At 41.7% G+C, this 21,097-nt stretch overlaps 1 protein-coding gene across 2 annotated transcripts in view; it reads left to right on the top strand.

The window, feature by feature from the left end:
* trpm4a (transient receptor potential cation channel, subfamily M, member 4a) overlaps positions 1 to 16,589 on the top strand; it is a 43,734-nt gene extending 27,145 nt beyond the window's left edge. For both annotated transcript variants that reach the window (XM_061748566.1, XM_061748567.1), the window contains 8 exons: positions 1,510 to 1,642; positions 1,743 to 1,917; positions 2,907 to 3,072; positions 3,150 to 3,331; positions 5,125 to 5,257; positions 8,286 to 8,358; positions 12,393 to 12,486; positions 12,629 to 16,589. In XM_061748566.1, coding sequence (XP_061604550.1) covers positions 1,510 to 1,642; positions 1,743 to 1,917; positions 2,907 to 3,072; positions 3,150 to 3,331; positions 5,125 to 5,257; positions 8,286 to 8,358; positions 12,393 to 12,486; positions 12,629 to 12,645 — 973 coding nt within the window. In that variant the 3' untranslated portion in view covers positions 12,646 to 16,589. The remainder of the gene's footprint in view (positions 1 to 1,509; positions 1,643 to 1,742; positions 1,918 to 2,906; positions 3,073 to 3,149; positions 3,332 to 5,124; positions 5,258 to 8,285; positions 8,359 to 12,392; positions 12,487 to 12,628) is intronic.
* The last annotated feature ends 4,508 nt before the right edge of the window (positions 16,590 to 21,097 follow it).

Here is a 21,097-nt window from a genome sequence, read left to right as displayed (position 1 = left end):
TATGTGATTTCCTGTACTTTGAGGTTCCACCACTAAGTCTCCTTCTCCACTTTTCTACCAGAAGATAAACCAAGTACTCTCCTGCCTGTCTCAAAGATCACCTTGGCTGTGGTTGTCCAGTCCTCCGGACGATCCCCCTGTCCACCAAGAGCCTGTCTCACCTCTTCTCGAAAAGCCGCACAAAACTCTTCTTTTCTCAGCTTCCACCACATGGTTCTTTGCGCTGCCTTTGTCTTCTTAATTTTCCTCACCACCACCAGGGTCATCTTACACACCACCATCCTATTCTGTCTAGCTACACTCTCTCCTACCACTACCTAACAGCCAGTAACCTCCTTCAGATTACATCGTCTGCACAAACTGTAATACACCAGCGTGCTTCTACCTCCGCTCTTGTAGGCCACCCTATGTTCCTGCCTCTTCTGGAAGAAAGTGTTCACTACAGACATTTCCATCCTATTTGCAAAGTCTACCACCATCTGTCCCTCCAAGTTCCTTTCCTGGATGCCAAACTTACCCATCACTTCTCCATCACCCCTGTTTCCTTCACCAACAACCCTTACTACTTGTGAGCGCACACGCGTTTGTTACCTTGACAGCCCTGCTCTGAAAGTGCCCCTGAATCCTTTTCCAGTTTGAAAGTCAGACAATAATATGTTGGTTTACCTAGCCCCACAGTCAATTTTTTTTTTAGTGGCCTTGAAAATGAAATTTTAATCATGTCCATAATCGCCCTCTTCTGTAAATCGATATCATGCACATATTCAGCTCAACCAATCGGAGGACTATTTAGAACAAGTCAGAGGAGGTGAATAATACCAATATGACTCAGCCTGCATGAAGGTGTTTGTTGTCTGCTTGTGTGTGACGATTATGTCACAGATAGATCAACTTAATGTATTTCTCATTGAAATTGCTAAAAAAGCCACACACACATGCATCCATATAAAGTCTGCCATGCTAAAATCCATTGCTTTGCTTCCTAGTATTGATAAAATCGATTTATCGATTTATTGATTTATTTTATCAATATACAGTATGTCGTCCGTAAGGCCAACTTCCCAAGCACAGATCGATGTAGTTGGATTGAACTGAACTGGTCACTTGCCAAACATAGGGCACATATAGACAAGACACCACTAACACCCATGGACAATTTAGAGATGAAACGTGTTTGAAATGTGGGAGGAAGCCACACAAGCACATGGAGAACATACAAATTCCACAAAGGGAGGCCTGTGCTCGGATTTGAACCCCCTACCTCAGAACTGATATGCTAACCTCACTGTGCGGCCATGTTACAATAATACTTACAACACCTGTACAGATGATAAACCTTTGCAAAAGTTCTTACGATAAAAATAAAAATTATTCTAAATATGAAAAAAAGGTTAACTAGTGGCCCACAAGGGATGTTTTTGTCAGAGGTTCCACTTATAATTATTGTTTTGAATTTTTTACATTTATGCACCGGAGGCTTGTGTCTGACTTCCCTGTTTCGTCTTCCAGAATGTTTCCGTGGTCATTCAAGTTTGGTCGAGCGCTGATGGCCATCGATTATATGGTCTTTGCACTTCGTCTGATCCATATTTTTGCTGTCCACAAACAGCTTGGGCCCAAGATTATCATTGTTGGCAAAATGGTGACGGCAAAATACACAACACAAATACCAACACATTAAGTAAATCTCAAAGGATTAAAATATCTAACGAACGAATATCATCACAATTTTCTTTCCACAGATGAAAGACATTTTCTTCTTCCTCTTTTTCCTGGCTGTCTGGCTCATGGCCTATGGAGTAGCCAACCAGGCACTTCTCTACTTATATGATCCCCGACCCAACTGGATATTTCGCCGTGTCTTGCACAAACCATACATGCACATTTATGGACTACTTCCTGTGGAAGAAGTGGATGGTGAGTGACTTAGTCTCTTTGAAATCTAGAAAGGGCCTTTGTTTGCAATGACATCATTCTAAATTTTGATTAATTACTAAAATGGCAGTTAAACCATCAGTATTATTGCCATCTTACTTTTGAAACGGATAGTTTTCATTTTATTTCAAGTTTGTGATAGTATGCATTAACTTACAATATCATTGAACATGTGCAGACTTTTACAGGAATAGAAAAAAAAACAGGACAGCTGAAGGAATTCGGGAAAGGGAATTTTATAACAATAGTCCACAGAGTTAAATGAGGATGCAATTATTTTCTAACCTTAAGATGCAGACTTAGAGCTGCATTTGTGTGTGTGTGTGTGTGTATATATATATATATATATATATATATATATATATATGTATATATATATATATATACGCACACACACACACACACAAATGCCGACTGGTTAGCGAATCTGCCTCACAGTTCTGAGGACGAATACAGCTCCCCCTGTGTGGAGTTTGCATGTTCTCCCCCATGCCTGCGTGGGTGTTTTCCGGGTACTCCAGTTTCCTTCCACATTCCAAAAACATGCATGGTAGGTGTGAATGTGAGTGCGAATGGTTGTTTGTTTATACAGTATGTGCCCTGCGATTGGCTGGCGACCAGTTCAGGGTGTACCATCCCTCTACCCAAAGATAGCTGGGATAGGCTCCATCACACCCTCGGTGACCCTAGTGAGGATAAGCGGTATGGAAAATGGATGGATTTTATAATAATTATTAACAATAATTCATAAATAATGTCATGACATTCTAAATGTAGTCAGTGCTTTTGTTAGTGTTTAGGCCAGAACAGACGGCTCTGAAGGCCTTCACTGTGCAATGAAACTATATGAGCATGGCTGGTTTATACGTGCATTGTGGACATGAACACAGTTAAATATGGCTTGGTGGAAAGTCTATAAATGTATTCAATACACCTGGTCATTTGTACCTTTTAATCTACTTCCCATGTAGCGGAATTATTTCTAGACATCAACTGTACCGATAACAGGACACTAATTGAAGCAGGAGCAGAGCCCTGCATGAACACCTATGCCAACTGGCTGGTTATCCTCCTCCAGACTGTCTATCTACTGGTTACCAACATACTGCTAATCAATCTCCTCATCGCCATGTTCAGGTACACACTGAATGTTTCATTTGAAATGCATCATTACAGATCGCTGAGGTCCAAATTTTCTTTTCTTCCTTTCCCAGTTACACTTTCAACGAAGTTCAGGAGCGCAGTGACACCCACTGGAAGTTTCAGCGTTACAGCCTCATCGTGGAATACCACTCGAGGCCTTCTCTGGCCCCACCATTTATCATCATTTCACATCTTAATCTGTTAATCAAGAGATGTATACGCCGCATTCCCTCGGAAAAGAGAAAACACTTTGGTGAGAACAGCACAAAACTCAATTAGAAAATATTAATTGCAGAAACTTACTAAATGTTCCCCCATTGCAAAAACAGTTTAGAGTAACAGCAACAGCAGCAGTAACTTGCAACTTCAATATTAGGTACACCTATACATAAACTAGCTACAGTATTATCTAATATTATGGTTACTTTAGAAGGTAAAAATATAATGAACAACTCTCAGTCTTATGCTGTGCAGTTGAAACCTAAAACCCAACTACAGTAACAAACATATTGTTAAATTACACTCTGACATGGTTAATCCAAAGTCAACATTATTATTCTATTGTAAAGGCAGAATGTTTTGTAGTATCTCATTAATTTGTGCACATTTTCTGTACTACGTAATACAACGGCTGTTCTTTGTAAGAGCGAATGCACAATCATAGCTTAACAGTGTTAATTGGTTTGTTCGTTTGTTTTTAAATTAATTGTGTTTTACCACGGTTACCTCTCTAGTACATCAAACAGTGTGTTTCCCAGTCATTTTCAGGTTTGGCTTAACTTCAGGTATGGTTGCTTGAAACTTTTTCCCGTCAGACTGACGATACAGCCATCATAATCCATTCCCACACATACAGTATAAAGTGATTTAACATTGATGCCTCTGTGTAGGAAAAAATAGTTTCTATTTTGTGCTGCTGACATGCTTTAATATTAGCATGAAGTGAACTTTGTATTTGTGCTTTGCTTTACGTTTTCACATCTCTTATCAATGTGACACCCACAGTAGCAAATGTGCCTGGAATTGTTATAATTAGTCACACTGAAGTAAAATAATTTTGCTTAAAAAATATTGTATTATCATTGTACAGGTAATATACTGTAATTAGTACATCTTTGTGAGCAGAAAACCTCTGAATACGCTTGGGACTCACAAACAGTATCTGGCCATGACTGTTTTAGTCCATGAATCAACTCTTGGACCAAGGTTTTAACTTTTCTGCGGATACTTTCTGCTTATTCCCAAATTCCAAAGACATGAATGTTATAGTCACTGATGGTGTAGTGGTACACTCCCCTGACTTTGGTGCAGGCAGCGTGGGTGAATGTGAGTGCGAATGGTTGTCCGTGTCTATATGTGCCCTGTGACTGACTGGCGACCAGGTCAGGGTGTAGTCCGCCTTTCGCCCGAAGTCAGCTGGGATAGGCTCCAGCGTCCTGTGACCCTAACCAGGATAAGTGGTGTTGAAAATGGATGGATGAATGTTATATTCATTGATGACTTGCTTTTTTTTTCCAACCCTATGAGGACATGCTGTGTACTGAATATTCATTACTCACAAAAGGTTAGGGATATTGGGCTTTCTGGTGAAATTCCAGTATGAACCGAAAATGCATTTAAAGCTTTACACGTAAACTTCATTTGACCTTCTCTAAACTTCTGAATGCACAGTTTTTTTCACAACTTTCTCTCATTCTGCTGCTCTTGTTCTTGAAATAAATAAAAATAATTAAATAGGAGAAATGTGCATTAATTACTGAAACACTGAACAGTTGGACATATGTATTCAAAAGTTTAGAAAAGGTCAAATTAAGTTCACCTGTAAAGGTTATCTTGCATTATAGGTTCATCCTGAAATTTCACACAAAAGCCCAATACCGATAACTTTTTGTGTGCAGTCTATATATAATAAAGGGATGGATGGAGAAAGTGTTTCAAAATGTTTTTTTTAGAGCACTTTTGAAGAAACTTAAAGACTTAAAAAACCTAGACTAACTTCCTTCACTTGCTACGTTCCAGTGGTTTATTGTTCCGTTCTGCTCTCAGTTTTGGAGTTGCAGGGCATAAAGGCCAGCCGACTTAAGATGTGGGAGGCTATTCAGAAAGAGAACCTCCTCTCTGCTCAGAATAAGCGTCAAAGAGAGAGTGACACCGAGCGGCTTAAACGTACATCGGTCAAGTAAGTACTTCACGTATTATTCCTAAACTGGATTGATATAAATATACAACCCCAATTCCAATGAAGTTGAGACGTTGTGTTAAACATAAATAAAAACAGAATACAATGATTTGCAAATCATGTTCAACCTATATTTAATTGAATAGACTACAAAGACAATATATTTAATGTTCAAAGTGATAAATTTAATTGTTTTTACCAAATACTTAGAATTTTATGGCTGCAACACGTTGCAAAAAAGCTGGGACAGGTGGCAAAAAAGACTGAGAAAGTTGAGGAATACTCATCAAACACCTGTTTGGAACATCCCACAGGTGAACAGGCTAATTGGGAACAGGTGCGTGCCATGATTGGGTATAAAAGTAGCTTCCCTGAATTGCTCAGTCATTCACAAGCTAAGATGGGGCGATGTTCACCTCTTTGTGAACAAGTGCGTGAGAAAATAGTCGACCAGTTTAGGGAAGATGTTCCTCAACGTACAATTGCAAGGAATTTAGGGATTTCATCATCTACGGTCCATAATATCATCAAAAGGTTCAGAGAATCTGGAGAAATCACTGCATGTAAGCGGCAAGGCAGAAAACCAACATTGAATGCCCGTGACCTTCGATCCCTCTGGCGGCACTGCATCAAAAACTGACATCAATGTGTAAAGGATATCACCACATGGGCTCAGGAACACTTCAGAAAACAAATGTCTGTAAATACAGTTTGGCGCTACATCCGTAAATGCAACTTGAAACTCTACTATGCAAAGCAAAAGCCATTTATCAACAACACCCAGAAACTCCGCCGGCTTATCTGGGCCCGAGCTCATCTAAGATGGACTGATGCAAAGTGGAAAAGTGTTCTGTGGGCCGACGAGTCCACATTTCAAATTGTTCTTGGAAATTGTGGACGTCGTGTCCTCCGGGCCAGAGGAAAAGAACCATCTGGACTGTTATGGACGCAAAATTCAAAAGCCAGCATCTGTGATGGTATGGGGCTGTGTTAGTGCCAATGGCATGGGTAACTTACACATCTGTGAAGGCACCATTAATGCTGAAAGGTACATACAGGTTTTGGAGAAACATATGCTGCCATCCAAGCAACGTCTTTTTCATGGACGCCCCTGCTTATTTCAGCAAGACAATTCCAAAGCACGTTCTGCATGTGTTACAACAGCGTGGCTTCGTAGTAAAAGAGTGCGGGTACGAGACTGGCCTGCCTGCAGTCCAGACCTGTCTCCCATTGAAAATGTGTGGCGTATTATGAAGCGTAAAATACGACAACGGAGACCCCGGACTATTGAACAGCTGAAGCTTTACATCAAGCAAGAATGGGAAAAAATTCCACCGACAAAGCTTCAACAATTAGTGTCCTCAGTTACCAAACGTTTATTGAATGTTGTTAAAAGAAAAGGTGATGTAACGCAGTAGTAAACATGACCCTGTCCCAGGTTTTTGGGAACGTGTTCCAGCCATAAAATTCTAAGTTAATGATTATTTGCTAAAAAAAAATAAAGTGTATCAGTTCGAACATTAAATGTCTTTGTAGTGTATTCAATTAAATATAGGTCGAACATGATTTGCAAATCATTGTATTCTGTTTTTATCTATGTTTAACACAACAGCCCAACTTCATTGGAATTGGGGTTGTACAATATACAATTTAATTTATCATCATTTCTCATTGTGAGAACAATTATTACAGTAAATCTTTGGCTTGCAACACAAAGCAAAAAAATCGATCAAACAAGTCGCAGGTTGGGGCACTTCTAAGTCAAGGGACTACTGACTTTAACAACATGTTGGAATGGCACTGTAATGAATAGAGTATTCAACTGTCACTCAGTCAAACCCCTCACCACAGAGAAGCAGACCTTCTCATATCAGACGGCATTGTCATGTCTGCCGGAGCAGAAGAGGTGCAGAGAGTTATTACAAACCCAAAGTTGGGATGTTGTGTATAATGTAAATGAAAATGAAATACAATGTATTTGCAAATCCTTTTTCATCCATATTCAGTTGAGTACACTGGAAAAACAAGACATTTGATGTTCAAACTGATGAACGTTATTGTTTTTTTGCAAATATTCTATTATTTTACTGGGAACATTGAGGAATACTCACAAAACACCTTTTTGGGGCATTCTAAAGCTGACGAGATTAATTGGAAACAGGTGAGTGTCATAATTGGGTATAAAAGGAGCATCCCCGAAAAGGATATCCCAGCTGACTTGGAGAGAAAGGCGGACTACAGCCTGAAGTGGTCGCCAGTCAGTCGCAGGGCACATATAGACACGGACAACCATTTGCACTCACATTCACACCTTCACTGAGTGGGAACTGAACCCACGCTGGCCGCACCATCGTCAGGCGAGTGTACTACTACATCATCAGTGACCACTTCAACATTAAATACAGTGGCTTTGTAGTGTATTGAATTCAATATTCTTTGAAAAGGATTTGCAAATCATTGCATTCAGTTTTTATTCTCATTTTACACAATGTTCCAACTTCATTGGAATAGGGGTTTGCAATCCCATCCATCCATCCATCCATTTTCTGGGCCGCTTCTCCTCACTAGGGTCGCGGGCTGCTGGAGCCTATCCCAGCTGTCATCGGGCAGGAGGCGGGGTACACCCTGAACGGGTTGCCAGCCAATCGCAGGGCACATACAAACAAACAACCATTCACACTCACATTCACACCTACGGGCAATTTAGAGTTGGCAATTAACATACCACGCATGTTTTTGGAATGTGGGAGGGAACCGAAGTGCCCGGAGAAAACCCATGCAGGCACGGGGAGAACATTCAAACTCCACACAGGCGGGGCCGGGGATTGAACCCCGGTCCTCAGAACTGTGAGGCAGACTCTCTCACCAGTCGCTCACCGTGCCGCCGGTTTGCAATCCCACATGGTATAATTCTTCTCTGCTGTATATTTTGTGTTGCACACCACACAGAACCAGATCACACACATGCATGTTTACACAGATACTGTATCCAGGTTGTCTAAATTATTTTGCATGTCTGTTTATGTAGGGTGGAGAGTGTACTGAAGCACATGGCACAGAACCGTGACCATGACCGGCGTTTGCAGCTCCTTGAGACAGAGGTCAGCGATATTGGAATTGATGCAATTCACATGCAAGAGCCATACATAATTCATACCACTTATCTGGTGCACGGCCGGAGGCGTTATTAGGATTCCCACATAGTTTCCAGGCAGGATGCGCCCCACTGCAACATGATTGGATCCTGCGTCATATTTCAACAACATATTTATATGAAATAAAAACAAAGTTTGTTATGGGCACGGTGCACGACTGGTTAGCATGTCTGCCTCTCAGTTCTGAGGACCTGGGTTCAAATCCGGCCTCGCCTGTGTGGCGTTTGCATGTTCTCCCCATGCCTGCGTTGGTTTTATCCGGGTACTCCGGTATCCTCCCACATCCCAAAAAAACATCATGGTAGGTTAATTGAAATTGTTCATAGGTGTGAATGTGACTGGTTGTTTGTTTATATGTGCCCTGCGATGGGCTGGAGACCAGTTCAGGGCGTTCCCCGCCTCTCGAAGGTAGCTGGGATAGGCTCCAGCATGCCTGCGACCCTAGTGAGGATAAGCCGTGTAGAAAATGGATGGATGGAAGTTTGTTATGGTTGCGTCTAGGGCTAAGCTTGGGGCGGTTTAGGATGGGTCAAGGTTAGGATTAGGGTGGGTTACAGTTAGTGGGAAACATAATGCAGCCCTATGGGGGGCACAAGTCAGTGCAAACTGTAGGCCGGTCCCAAGCCCGGATAAATGCAGAGGGTTGCGTCAGGAAGGGCATCCGGCTTAAAACCTTGCCAAACAAATATGAGCGTTCATCCAAAGAATTCCATACCGGATCGGTCGTGGCCCGGGTTAACAACGTCCGCCACCGGCGCCGTCAACCTGCAGGGCGCTGTTGGAAATTCAGCTACTGTGGGTCGAAGTCGAAGTCAAAGAAGAAGAAGAAGAAGAGGTGGAAAGCGGGTTCTTCGGCAGAAAGAGAAGAGGAAAACACAGAGCCTAGAACTGACTTTGAATGTTGGGACTATGACAGGAAAATCCCGGGAGTTGGTTGACATGATGATTAGGAGAAAGGTTGATATATTGTGTGTCCAGGAGACCAGGTGGAAAGGCAGTAAGGCTAGAAGTTTAGGGGCAGGGTTTAAATTATTTTACCATGGTGTAGATGGGAAGAGAAATGGAGTCGGGGTTATTTTAAAAGAAGAGTTGGCTAAGAATGTCTTGGAGGTGAAAAGAGTATCAGATCGAGTGATGAGGCTGAAATTTGAAATTGAGGGTGTTATGTGTAATGTGATTAGTGGCTATGCCCCACAGGTAGGATGTGACCTAGAGGTGAAAGAGAAATTCTGGAAGGAGCTAGATGATGTAGTTCTGAGCATCCCAGACAGAGAGAGAGTCGTAATTGGTGCAGATTGTAATGGACATGTTGGTGAAGGTAATAAGGGTGACGAAGAAGTGATGGGTAAGTACGGTATCCAGGAAAGGAACTTGGAGGGACAGATGGTGGTAGACTTTGCAACAAGGATGCAAATGGCTGTAGTGAACACTTTTTTCCAGAAGAGGCACGAACATAGGGTGACCTACAAGAGCGGAGGTAGAAGCACACAGGTGGATTACATCTTGTGCAGACGATGTAATCTGAAGGAGGTTACCAACTGTAAGGTAGTGGTAGGGGAGAGTGTGGCTAGACAGCATAGGATGGTGGTGTGTAAGATGACTCTGGTGGTGGGGAGGAAAATTAGGAAGACAAAGGCAGAGAAGAGAACCATGTGGTGGAAGCTGAGACAGGACGAGTGTTGTGCAGCTTTTCGGGAAGAGGTGATACAGGCTCTCGGTGGACGGGAAGAGCTTCCAGAAGACTGGACCACTGCAGCCAAGGTGATCAGAGAAGCAGGCAGGAGAGTACTTGGTGTATCTTCTGGCAGGAAAGGAGAGAAGGAGACTTAGTGGTGGAACCTCACAGTACAGGAAATCATACAAGGAAAACGGTTAGCTAAGAAGAAGTGGGACACTGAGAGGACCGAGGAGAGGCGAAAGGAATACATTGAGATGCGACACAGGGCAAAGGTAGAGGTGGCAAAGGCAAAACAAGAGGCATATGATGACATGTATGGCAGGTTGGACACTAAAGAAGGAGAAAAGCATCTATACAGGCTGGCCAGACAGAGGGATAGAGATGGGAAGGATGTGCAGCAGGTTAGGGTGATTAAGGATAGAGATGGAAATATGTTGACTGGTGCCAGCAGTGTGCTAGGTAGATGGAAAGAATACTTCGAGGAGTTGATGAATGAGGAAAATGATAGAGAAGGGAGAGTAGAAGAGGCAAGTGTGGTGGACCAGGAAGTGGCAATGATTAGTAAGGGGGAAGTTAGAAAGGCATTAAAGAGAATGAAAAATGGAAAGGCAGTTGGTCCTGATGACATTCCTGTGGAGGTATGGAAGCATCTAGGAGAGGTGGCTGTGGAGTTTTTGACCAGCTTGTTCAATAGAATTCTAGTGCGTGAGAAGATGCCTGAGGAATGGAGGAAAAGTGTACTGGTGCCCATTTTTAAGAACAAAGGTGATGTGCAGAGCTGTGGCAACTATAGAGGAATAAAGTTGATGAGCCACACAATGAAGTTATGGGAAAGAGTAGTGGAGGCTAGACTCAGGACAGAAGTGAGTATTTGCGAGCAACAGTATGGTTTCATGCCTAGAAAGAGTACCACAGATGCATTATTTGCCTTGAGGATGTTGATGGAAAAGTACAGAGAAGGTCAGAAGGAGCTACATTGTGTCTTTGTAGATCTAGAGAAAGCCTATGACAGAGTACCCAGAGAGGAACTGTGGTACTGCATGCGGAAGTCTGGAGTGGCAGAGAAGTATGTTAGAATAATACAGGACATGTACGAGGGCAGCAGAACAGCGGTGAGGTGTGCTGTCGGTGTGACAGAAGAATTTAAGGTGGACGTGGGACTGCATCAGGGATCAGCCCTGAGCCCCTTCCTTTTTGCAGTGGTGATGGATAGGCTGACAGATGAGGTTAGACTGGAATCCCCGTGGACCATGATGTTTGCAGATGACATTGTGATCTGCAGTGAAAGCAGGGAGCAGCTGGAGGAACAGTTAGAAAGATGGAGGCATGCACTGGAAAGAAGAGGAATGAAGATTAGCCGAAGTAAAACAGAATATATGTGCATGAATGAGAGGGGTGGTGGGGGAAGAATGAGGCTACAGGGAGAAGAGATGGCAAGGGTAGAGGACTTTAAATACTTGGGGTCAACCGTCCAGAGCAATGGTGAGTGTGGTCAGGAAGTGAAGAAACGGGTCCAAGCAGGTTGGAACGGGTGGAGGAAGGTGTCAGGTGTGTTATGTGACAGAAGAGTCTCTGCTCTGATGAAGGGCAAAGTTTATAAAACAGTGGTGAGGCCAGCCATGATGTATGGATTAGAGACAGTGGCACTGAAGAGAAAACAGGAAGCAGAGCTGGAGGTGGCGGAAATGAAGATGTTGAGGTTCGCTCTCGGAGTGACCAGGTTGGATAAAATTAGAAATGAGCTCATCAGAGGGACAGCCAAGGTTCGATGTTTTGGAGACAAAGTTAGAGAGAGCAGACTTCAATGGTTTGGACACGTCCAGAGGAGAGAGAGTGAGTATATTGGTAGAAGGATGATGAGGATGGAGCTGCCAGGCAAGAGAGCTAGAGGAAGACCAAAGAGAAGGTTGATGGATGTCGTGAGGGAAGACATGATGGCAGTTGGTGTTCGAGAGGAGGATGCAGGATATAGGCTCTCATGGAAAAGGATGACGCGCTGTGGCGACCCCTAACGGGACAAGCCGAAAGGAAAAGAAGAAGAAGAAGACAGTTAGTGGGAAACATATTAACATATAAACATATTATTTTTTAGTCTGTGGGTATCACTTCAAGTCCATTCAGAGCAAAACTTACACATTGTCATAGAATTTCTATAAAAGATCAGCGCCATAGACAATGGATGGATTTTATTTGATTTGTGCGGCTTGGATCTGTCTGTTTTCATATCCATTCTCTCTCTCTCTCTCTCTCTCTCTCTCTCTCGCTCTCACTCTCTCTCTCTCTCTCTCTCTCTCTCCCCTAGATGGAGTTCTGCTGCAACGCCCTCTCCTGGATGATGGACGCTATGTCTCAGAGTAATCTGATTACAAGCAACCGCCCTCATCCAATCCAAAGAGGTAAAGAGGTCTCCTTAACACCTTGGTAGAGAAACTTTTATCCACTTTCTTCAGCAACACATTTTCACAATGTTATCATTGTGGAGATTTTGATAATCTGCTGATAAGGTATTTATTCTGTTTTTTTCCCCCCAATTTGTAGATTTGTCGCCAAGCTGAAGCCCCTGAAAATGGTTCACATGCACACATGCACGCACACACACATTCATGCACATGCTGTTTACTGAGGGGCAAAGTTTTTGTTTTATTTGCGTTGAATTTCCTTTATTTCATTTTTGTAAAGCTTTTTATTGGGTTTATGTTTACATTACATTCAATTTTATTTAATTTCAATTGAGTAAAAGTAAAATTTTGTGCATGTTTTTGCATCTGTTTGAGAGTTATTTGTAGAGTGGATAACAAAATCCCTATCCTGATAACTCTTGATGAACTTCATATTTTATCCATCCATCCATTTCCTGTACCGCTTCTCCTCACTAGGGTCGTGGGCATGCTGGAGCCTATCCCAGCTATCTTTGGGGCGAGAGGCGGGGTACACCCTGAACTGGTCACCAGCCAATCGCAGGGCGCATATAAACAAACAACCATTCACACATACAGGCAATTTGGTGTCTTCAATCAACCTACCATGCACGTTCTGGGGATGTGGGAGGAAACCGGAGTGCCCGGAGAAAACCCACGCAGGCACAGGGAGAACATGCAAACTCCACATAGGCGAGGCCGGGATTTGAACCCCGGTCCTCAGAACTGTGAGGCAGATGTGCTAACCAGTCGCTCACCGTGCCACTTTATATTTTATATGAAAATAAATTCCAGAATATGTGTAACATTTCTCAAGTCAATACCAGCATTATTACCATTCCTCATTCTTGCTCCATTTAATCACAGCTCACTGTTTGTTGTTTGCTGATGTATTTCCTAGCTCAAAAACATTTCAGGTGGTCAGAGACAGCACCACTGTCCGGTGTTTGAATTGGAATGAGAAAAACCAGCTGTTGGAACCACTATTTTTAAGAATGGTGACAAAATAAAAGATAAAGGCCAATTAGAAGCCATATGAACACAGCCGCAATAAAACTACGACTGAAACTAGGGAAAGACCCCACTCAGCCAGCTAATTACCATCTGCTGTCACTAATTGATACGGACATAAAAATCATTTTTCAAGCTTTAGCCTACAAACTAGAAAAAATCATTCCATCGATAATACATTGTGACCAAACACGTTTTATTAAAGGATGGAGCTCCACCAACAATGTCAGGTGATAAACCCAATAAGTATGTTTTAGCGTAACAATCTGAAAACAATTGTCTTATCACGAGACGCAGAAAAAGCTTTTGACAAAGTCAACTGGGGGCTCATGTACAAAAGGTGCGTACGCACAAAAACGTGTCGTCCGTTCTTTTTCACAGCAAAGGTCAGACGCATCAAGAGTAAAATGACCGTGGAAATGTGCGGTGCCTCACGCCAACTTCATGGCTCGCGTATGCACGTTTCTGCAGCTTTTGGTGCTTTGGCGACACTTAGAGGTGATGCTGGGAAACTGTTATAATAAATCACTGATATTTGTGAGGACACCTATTAATTGATCAGGGTGATCATTTATGACGCCTATTGCCCTCACAATCACTTCTTGTGACTCCAGCAGATGCACTGAAAAAACAGAGTCCTTTGAATTTACTTAATTTGAACATGTACAAACGGTTGCACATGATTAAAATGTGTTGAAATGACATAATTTACCCCTCTTCTCCTAAAAAAAACATGATTTTTTTTTATCAATGTGTATGTCCTTTCCTGTGTATTAAAATAATAAATTATTATTATTATTATTATATATATTATATTATTATAAAGTAATCACAAAGGAGTCAAAGTTTTTGATATCCTCTCTGATATGCTGATGTGCTTCTATTTGAATTGAAAAGATTTATTACAAATACCATACATACAACATTTACGCATGAACGTTTATCTCACAGGGCTGAGTGTAGGTTACTGTATGAACACATTTGTTGTGAGTTATAAAAATACATGGTATTAACCTTGTGGGGTGATCCGAGTCAGCCACATGTGCTCCCAGCACCCCTGAGAGAGCAGCGCCATCCATCCTCAATGTCCCGGCTCAGCAACTCCATGCATGGAAAATACGCATCCCTGGCTGATTCACTTCAGTGCAAGTCACCGGAGTAAACTCAGGCAATGACAAAAAAATGTACATTGTTAATTATGTTGTGTTGTGCAAGATTGGCTCATGCGGTGATGCAAAGTACATCAACATACATTGATGCTGAGCTGTGTCGACGGCCAAGAATTTTAGCTCACTGGTTCGAGACCCTTGTCCTGCATGCTTACGTGAGCGTGGCCTGCTAATTAGCACAAGCCTGCTATTAGCAACAAGACCAGCAATCAAGATGCCTCCCTTTTCCACTGAGGACTATCACGGACTGCTACAGAGGATGTCAATCCTGGAAACGAAAATCCACCATCTTGAAGTGTATGTGGATGTAAATGGACAGTCAGGGAACGAAACCACTTTACCGATGTCTCAAAATGGTGAGCAGAAGTGTGCTAACAGAAAGCCACTTAGCTCAACAAAGAGGACAGATGTGGACTGTGGAAACGGTAATGCATCATCCAGCAGTTCTCCCTGGAATTTACTGGGAGAAAACCGCAAAGATATGGGACAACTTCTACAAGGGAGGACACAACACCAGCAGATTACCGAGGAATTCTTTTTTTTTTTGATGGATTTTAGCTCTTTTGAATATCTCTATTTTTTAGTTAAAGGTGACCCTAAGATTATTGTTTTAATAATTTATAGACTTCTAAGATACAATAGAAAATTTGGGGGGGATTTTTCAGAACTGCTGTCAACTATTTTGTCATACCGGGAGACTTAAACATTCATGTTGACAATAACGGGAAATCTAAAGAACTCTCTGGTCTACTTGACACATTTGACCTCTCTCAACATATTAAGAGTCCAACCCATACTCAAGGTCACATCTTAGACCTGGTCATCTCTAAGGATGTTGAGATTTTATCAATTGACATTCAGGATATGACCATTTTGGTGTATTCTTTGAATTACACATTCTTCCAAAAGTTCAGACAACCTCTTTGTCTATTAAGAAAAGGTACATAAATGAGAGCACCACCACTAAGTTTATGGAGACCATAGCTGTGCCGCAAACTGTGAATGCGGAGACAGTTAATGAACTTTTAGATAATTTCACCTGGAAAATCTCAAATGTCATGAATGCTCTCGCTCCTATTAAAACTAAGACAATCTTGAGGCGACCTAGAACACCGTGGAGGAGCACAATGATGGTAAAGACCGCTAAATCAAAGTGTAGGAAATGAGAATGTAAGTGGAGAAAAACTAAACTCCAAATTGACTACGACCTCTACAGACAAAGTCTTTGTAATTTTAACCAAGAGTTATTCAGGGCGAGACAGTACCATTTTTCTGAAATCATCAATAAGAACTCCAACAATACTCGCACTCTGTTTGCTGTGGTTGACAAACTCACAACCCCCCGAATCAGATCGCTTCAGAACTCCTAACAGCAGATCAATGTAATTAATTTGCTTGTTATTTTAGTGAAAAATTACAATCCACCAGGTTAAATATCAGCACAAATCAGCAAAATGATAAAAATTATACTACATCTGAAGCCACCCTAGAAAAACTCTATTACCATGTCAGAATTTCATACAGTTGACCACAAAACTAGCGAAAACGGTTCACCAGCTGAAACCATCAATGAGCTGTCTTGACTCAATACCATCTGACTTTTTCAAAGCTATTGCGAAGTCTGTGCTAGCTGATTTGCAGCAAATAATCAATTGCTCACTTCAGTCAGGCGAGTTTCCTAAAGCTCTTAAAGTAGCTGCCGTTAAGCCTCTGCTAAAAAAAATTGAACGCTGGACACTGCTTTAATTGTACTTTTATTTTATTTTTTCTCTTTGTTTTAAATGTTTGTAAGCTGTTTTTTTTCTTTGTTTTTAATTGCTTTTAATCATGTAAAACACATTGAGTTGCCTTGTGTATGTAATGCGCTATATAAATAAATTTGCTATGCTTTGCTTCCCCTCCTGTCCTTGTCCTGTCCTATCTTGTCCTGTCCTCCCCTCATAGGGTGTAGCACTACTGCCCCATACCACACTCATATCTAATGTGTCAGTGTTCTCGGTATAATTATTTACTAGCCTTGTTTACGGCTAGTGCTTTGTCTTCTGTTGTCTTGTTTTTTCACTCCCCTCTAGAAATCTTGTTCTGTTCAACTGTTTGACTTTGATTCTCAATAAATATTCATCAAAATACTAAGAAATGTGAAATGTGTTCAAGGATTTCAGGTCATTGTGCATGCAACTGATATTTAATTGACTGTACTACTCACACTGTACTTAGCAGGGAGGACAGAGACATCGGCCTATCTCGTGTGCCACCAGCCTCCACGTCACAGCGCTGCCCCATGGCAGCACATACACAGTGTAAGGCACTGCTAAGCAGTGTGAAAAGGCCATAACACTTCGGGGCACCACAAAAGGTACAGCACCACTTCGGGGCGCCACAAAAGGTACAGGACCTCGGATGCTGCCTGAGGTCTGCCTATTGAGGGTTACTGCTTTAGATGCTGACTGCGCACGATTTTTTAACTTGTTGAGTGAGTTTAACCATTGTTACAGACCTTTTAGGGAATGGCATTGTTTTAGTTATAAACACTGTTACATGCAAATAATCATCCAAGCAGTTGAAATCCGTTTGCATGTTATATTTAAATAATAGTGATAGCGTAATAGGTTTCAGCATTGCACAAGTGTGGTGGATCACTGACATGACAAGGTGAAAATTCTTCTCGGAACGGTGAGTAGTTAAGCATCTGTTGTCCACAGGGAGCACCAAAGTGGGGGAGAGGTCCCTATGGATAAATTAAATAAATGGGTCAGTTGAGCTGGATACAGTTTTAGACACATGAAAAGTGTTTTATACAACCAGTTGCCCTTCACCCTTCTTGGATGTCTGTGACCTGGATGACTGGGAATCCTCAAAGACATTTTGCAAATTCACAATTCTGCCCTTTGGAGGCAACATGTAGCAAAGCTTAAAACTCATTCTTAAAAAAAAAACAACTGTCTGTGCTTTACGAGTGTTGTGTATTCTCCTGTGCACAAATGTTAAGTAATGTCTTACCTGAATTTATTCCCAATTATGCTGATTTTTATTTATCATTAAGTGTGTTTCTGTGTGGTACACGGAATGGTTTGCTAAGTTAATTCATGAGACCAAAACTACATGGTACTGACATGAGCTTGGCTAAAGGCTGGCCCACACTTTAGCCAGTCCTTACATGGAAAGAGATGGGGCATGGGATCATATTGAGGGAAGCCAATGAACCCGGCCGGGATAATGTCAAATCGACTTGATGAATGGGCTGATGCAGCACACTTTGCTGTCATTTTGTCACCTCACGACACCTCGTATGACATTTAAAAAATATGTATATATTGACTTTGATTTGTTTTCCAAATATATAGGCATAAAGCTTCATAGCCCATCAGAAATTATTCCAAGCTGATCTAATGATACCTGATGATTTGGATGATTATTTTTGAAGAGGTTAAACATAACTAAATGGGTCGAGTGGGTTAATGCAGGCAGAGTCATGGGCGCAAGTAAGAGGAAAGAAATGTCTTTGGCATGTCTGAGCTCATCTCCACTTTCAACCACTTTGCAGTCTTCATCTCAACGCAACCTCCTTCTGCTACCCCTTTTAAACTCCGCTGTCTCCTACTGCTGCCTGTCTATCACAAGTTCTATCACAGTGACATGCGGTGGGGGTTATGCTGGTGAAGCGCTGGCATTCAATTCAGATTTCCTTATTTATAAGCCAAACAAAGTTGCTTGGCAGCCTGACATTCATGACTGGTGAAAAAAACCCCACATACATACATACAGTACATACACACACACGCCCATATATATGTATGTGTGTGTGTATGTGTTTTTTTTTGAGTGCATTCATTACAGGTCATTACATATTGGAGACGTGAGGAGAGATAGAAACAGACATTTGCCAATTACAAGCCTCCTCAACCCAGTTAGCGAGGAACTGCGAAATCTGAAGTGAGGCACGGCTACCGCACTTCTTGTACTGTACAAACGTATTGAACAGGAAATACATAAATTCAGCAATTTTGCCTGTGAAATTTTGGGGATTCCAGTCAGAAGACCATTACAAGAAGTCAAGTCTGCTTAAGATAAACGCATGGATGAGCTTCTCCAGGGGCCTCATGTACAAAAGGTGCGCATGCACAAAAACGTGGCGTACGTTCTTTTTCATGGCAAAGTTCAGATGTATCAAGAGTGAAATGACCGTGGAAATGTGCGGTGCCTCACGTCAACTGCATAGCTGGCGTACGCACGTTTCGACAGCTTTTGGTGCTTTGGCGACATTTTGAGGTGATGCTGGGAAACTGTTCTCATAAATCTGCACATCAGAGACACATGAACAATTAGCACTGATGAACAATTAATGCCCGACAACATTTGATTTCAACAATGTAAAAGATGAAAGGACTCTGAATTCACTTGTTAACCAGTGTATTTAATGAATCACTGATATTTGTGAGGACACCTATTAATTGATCAAGGCGATCATTTATGCCGCCTATTGCCCTCACAATCGCTTCGTGACTCCAGCACATGCCCTGGGAAAAAAAAGTCCTTTGAATGTACATAATTTGAACATGTACATCAGTTCCACATGATTAAAATGTGTTGAAATGACATAATTTACCCCTCTTCTCCTAAAAAAAAAAAAAATTTTTCTTCAGTGTGCGTGTCCTCTCCTGTGTATTAAAATAATAAATTGAGTCATCAAAAAGGACTCAAAGTTTTTGAAATCCTCTTTGATATGCTGATGTGCTTCTATTTGACTTCAAAAGATTGATTACAAATACCATACATACATTTACGCATGAACCTCTATCTCACAGGGCTGAGTGTAGGTTACTGTATGAACACATTTGTTATGAGTTATAAAAATACATGGTATTAATCTTGTGGGTTAATCAGAGTCAGCCACGTGCTCCCACCACCCGAAAGAGTAGTGTCACCCCATGATCGCAGCGATTCTCTCCTCGAACGGGGTGAGGCCCTCCGCGCCGGTTCTTTCGTTTGTTTTGGCCACACTTTGGCGGTGGGCAGCTGTCCTCTGCTTCACATCCACCATGTCTGAGCACTTTTTTTTTTTTTTTTTTTAGTTCAGCGTGTGTACGCTGTTCTGACTCAACAGCATTGACAGCCGCACACGCGCTGTCCCATTCGCTCCTCTTTCGCGCGTTGTTAACGCCAGACGACAGCGTGCCAAAAGATGGCTTCACATTCAGAAAAAATATTTTTCTTCATTACCTTGCTCATTGTCCTTTTTTCCTGATCATGCAGAGATCGGGATCTCAGGTGCAGGGTTCATTTAAATATGATTTGCATATTTAAACGTGGGCGTGGACATGTGCGCTCATTTCCACGTTGATTGGAATGTATGAAGGAAATGTGCTTGGATTCATGCGTACGCACAGATTCATACATCTGGATATTTCTGTGCGTACGTTTCCTGATTTTGAGCCACGTCTGGATATGTTCTTCAGATGGTAAAAGGCTATTTTGGTAATTGATTTGATATAACTGGCGGCACGGTGGTCGACTGGTTAGCGCGTCTGCCTCACAGTTTTGAGTTTATTCTTAATTGAATAAAGTTTTGGATCCAGTTATTTATCTGTTTTAGATCGTGACACATCACCTCAATTGAACTGTAGTCATCTGGAGACACTGCTAGATATAACTGTGTGTCATCTGCATAGCTATGATAGTCAACATTAAGGTTCTGAAGAATTTGGCCCAACGGTACCATAGACAGGCTGAACAGGAGGTGTCGAAAAACTGACCCTTGAGGGACCCCATAGGTCATTGCCATTCGATGAAATTGAACACTTCCAATGGTTACAAAATAACTCCTTTCCTCCAGGTAGGACCTAAACATTTTAAGGACTGTTCCATTTAGTCCAACCCACGTTTCTAACCTATTCAGCAGTATATTATGATCTACCTTATCAAAAGCCACACTGAGATCCAACAAGACCTTATATCATTCAGCACTTTGATAAGAGTTGATTCAGTGCTATGATGAGTTCAAATTTGTCAAAAAGTCAGTTTAAGTAAAAAAAAATAAAAATTGCTGAATTGATTAAAAATAACTTTCTTTACAGTCCTGGCTATGAAGGGGAGATTTGAGATGGGTCTGTAGCTTGCTAGCATGGAAGCTTCCAGCATTCTATTTTTTTTTTTTAGAAGAGGCTTAATAGCAGCTGCTAATGACAGCTACTAATGGCAGCTTCGAAAGATAAGTCCACATAGGTTTATGGCAAAACTTCATACTTTTAAGATCATGTTTGGCAGTGTACTTAAATGAATAACGCAGAATTACTGTAGGGGCAACAAGTGTAATTCCTCAAAATGCAACAATCCGCGCTCAAATGTAAGGTTGCGATGCAACCTGAATGCTATTTTCCGACCTGGACAATATGAAAAAAGACAAAAGTTCT

The sequence above is a fragment of the Phyllopteryx taeniolatus genome, chromosome 16, assembly GCF_024500385.1.
Source record: "Phyllopteryx taeniolatus isolate TA_2022b chromosome 16, UOR_Ptae_1.2, whole genome shotgun sequence".
Taxonomy (NCBI): domain Eukaryota; kingdom Metazoa; phylum Chordata; class Actinopteri; order Syngnathiformes; family Syngnathidae; genus Phyllopteryx; species Phyllopteryx taeniolatus.
The sequence above is the reverse complement of the archived record's forward strand: the minus strand, read 5'-3'. Positions and strand labels throughout refer to the sequence as shown.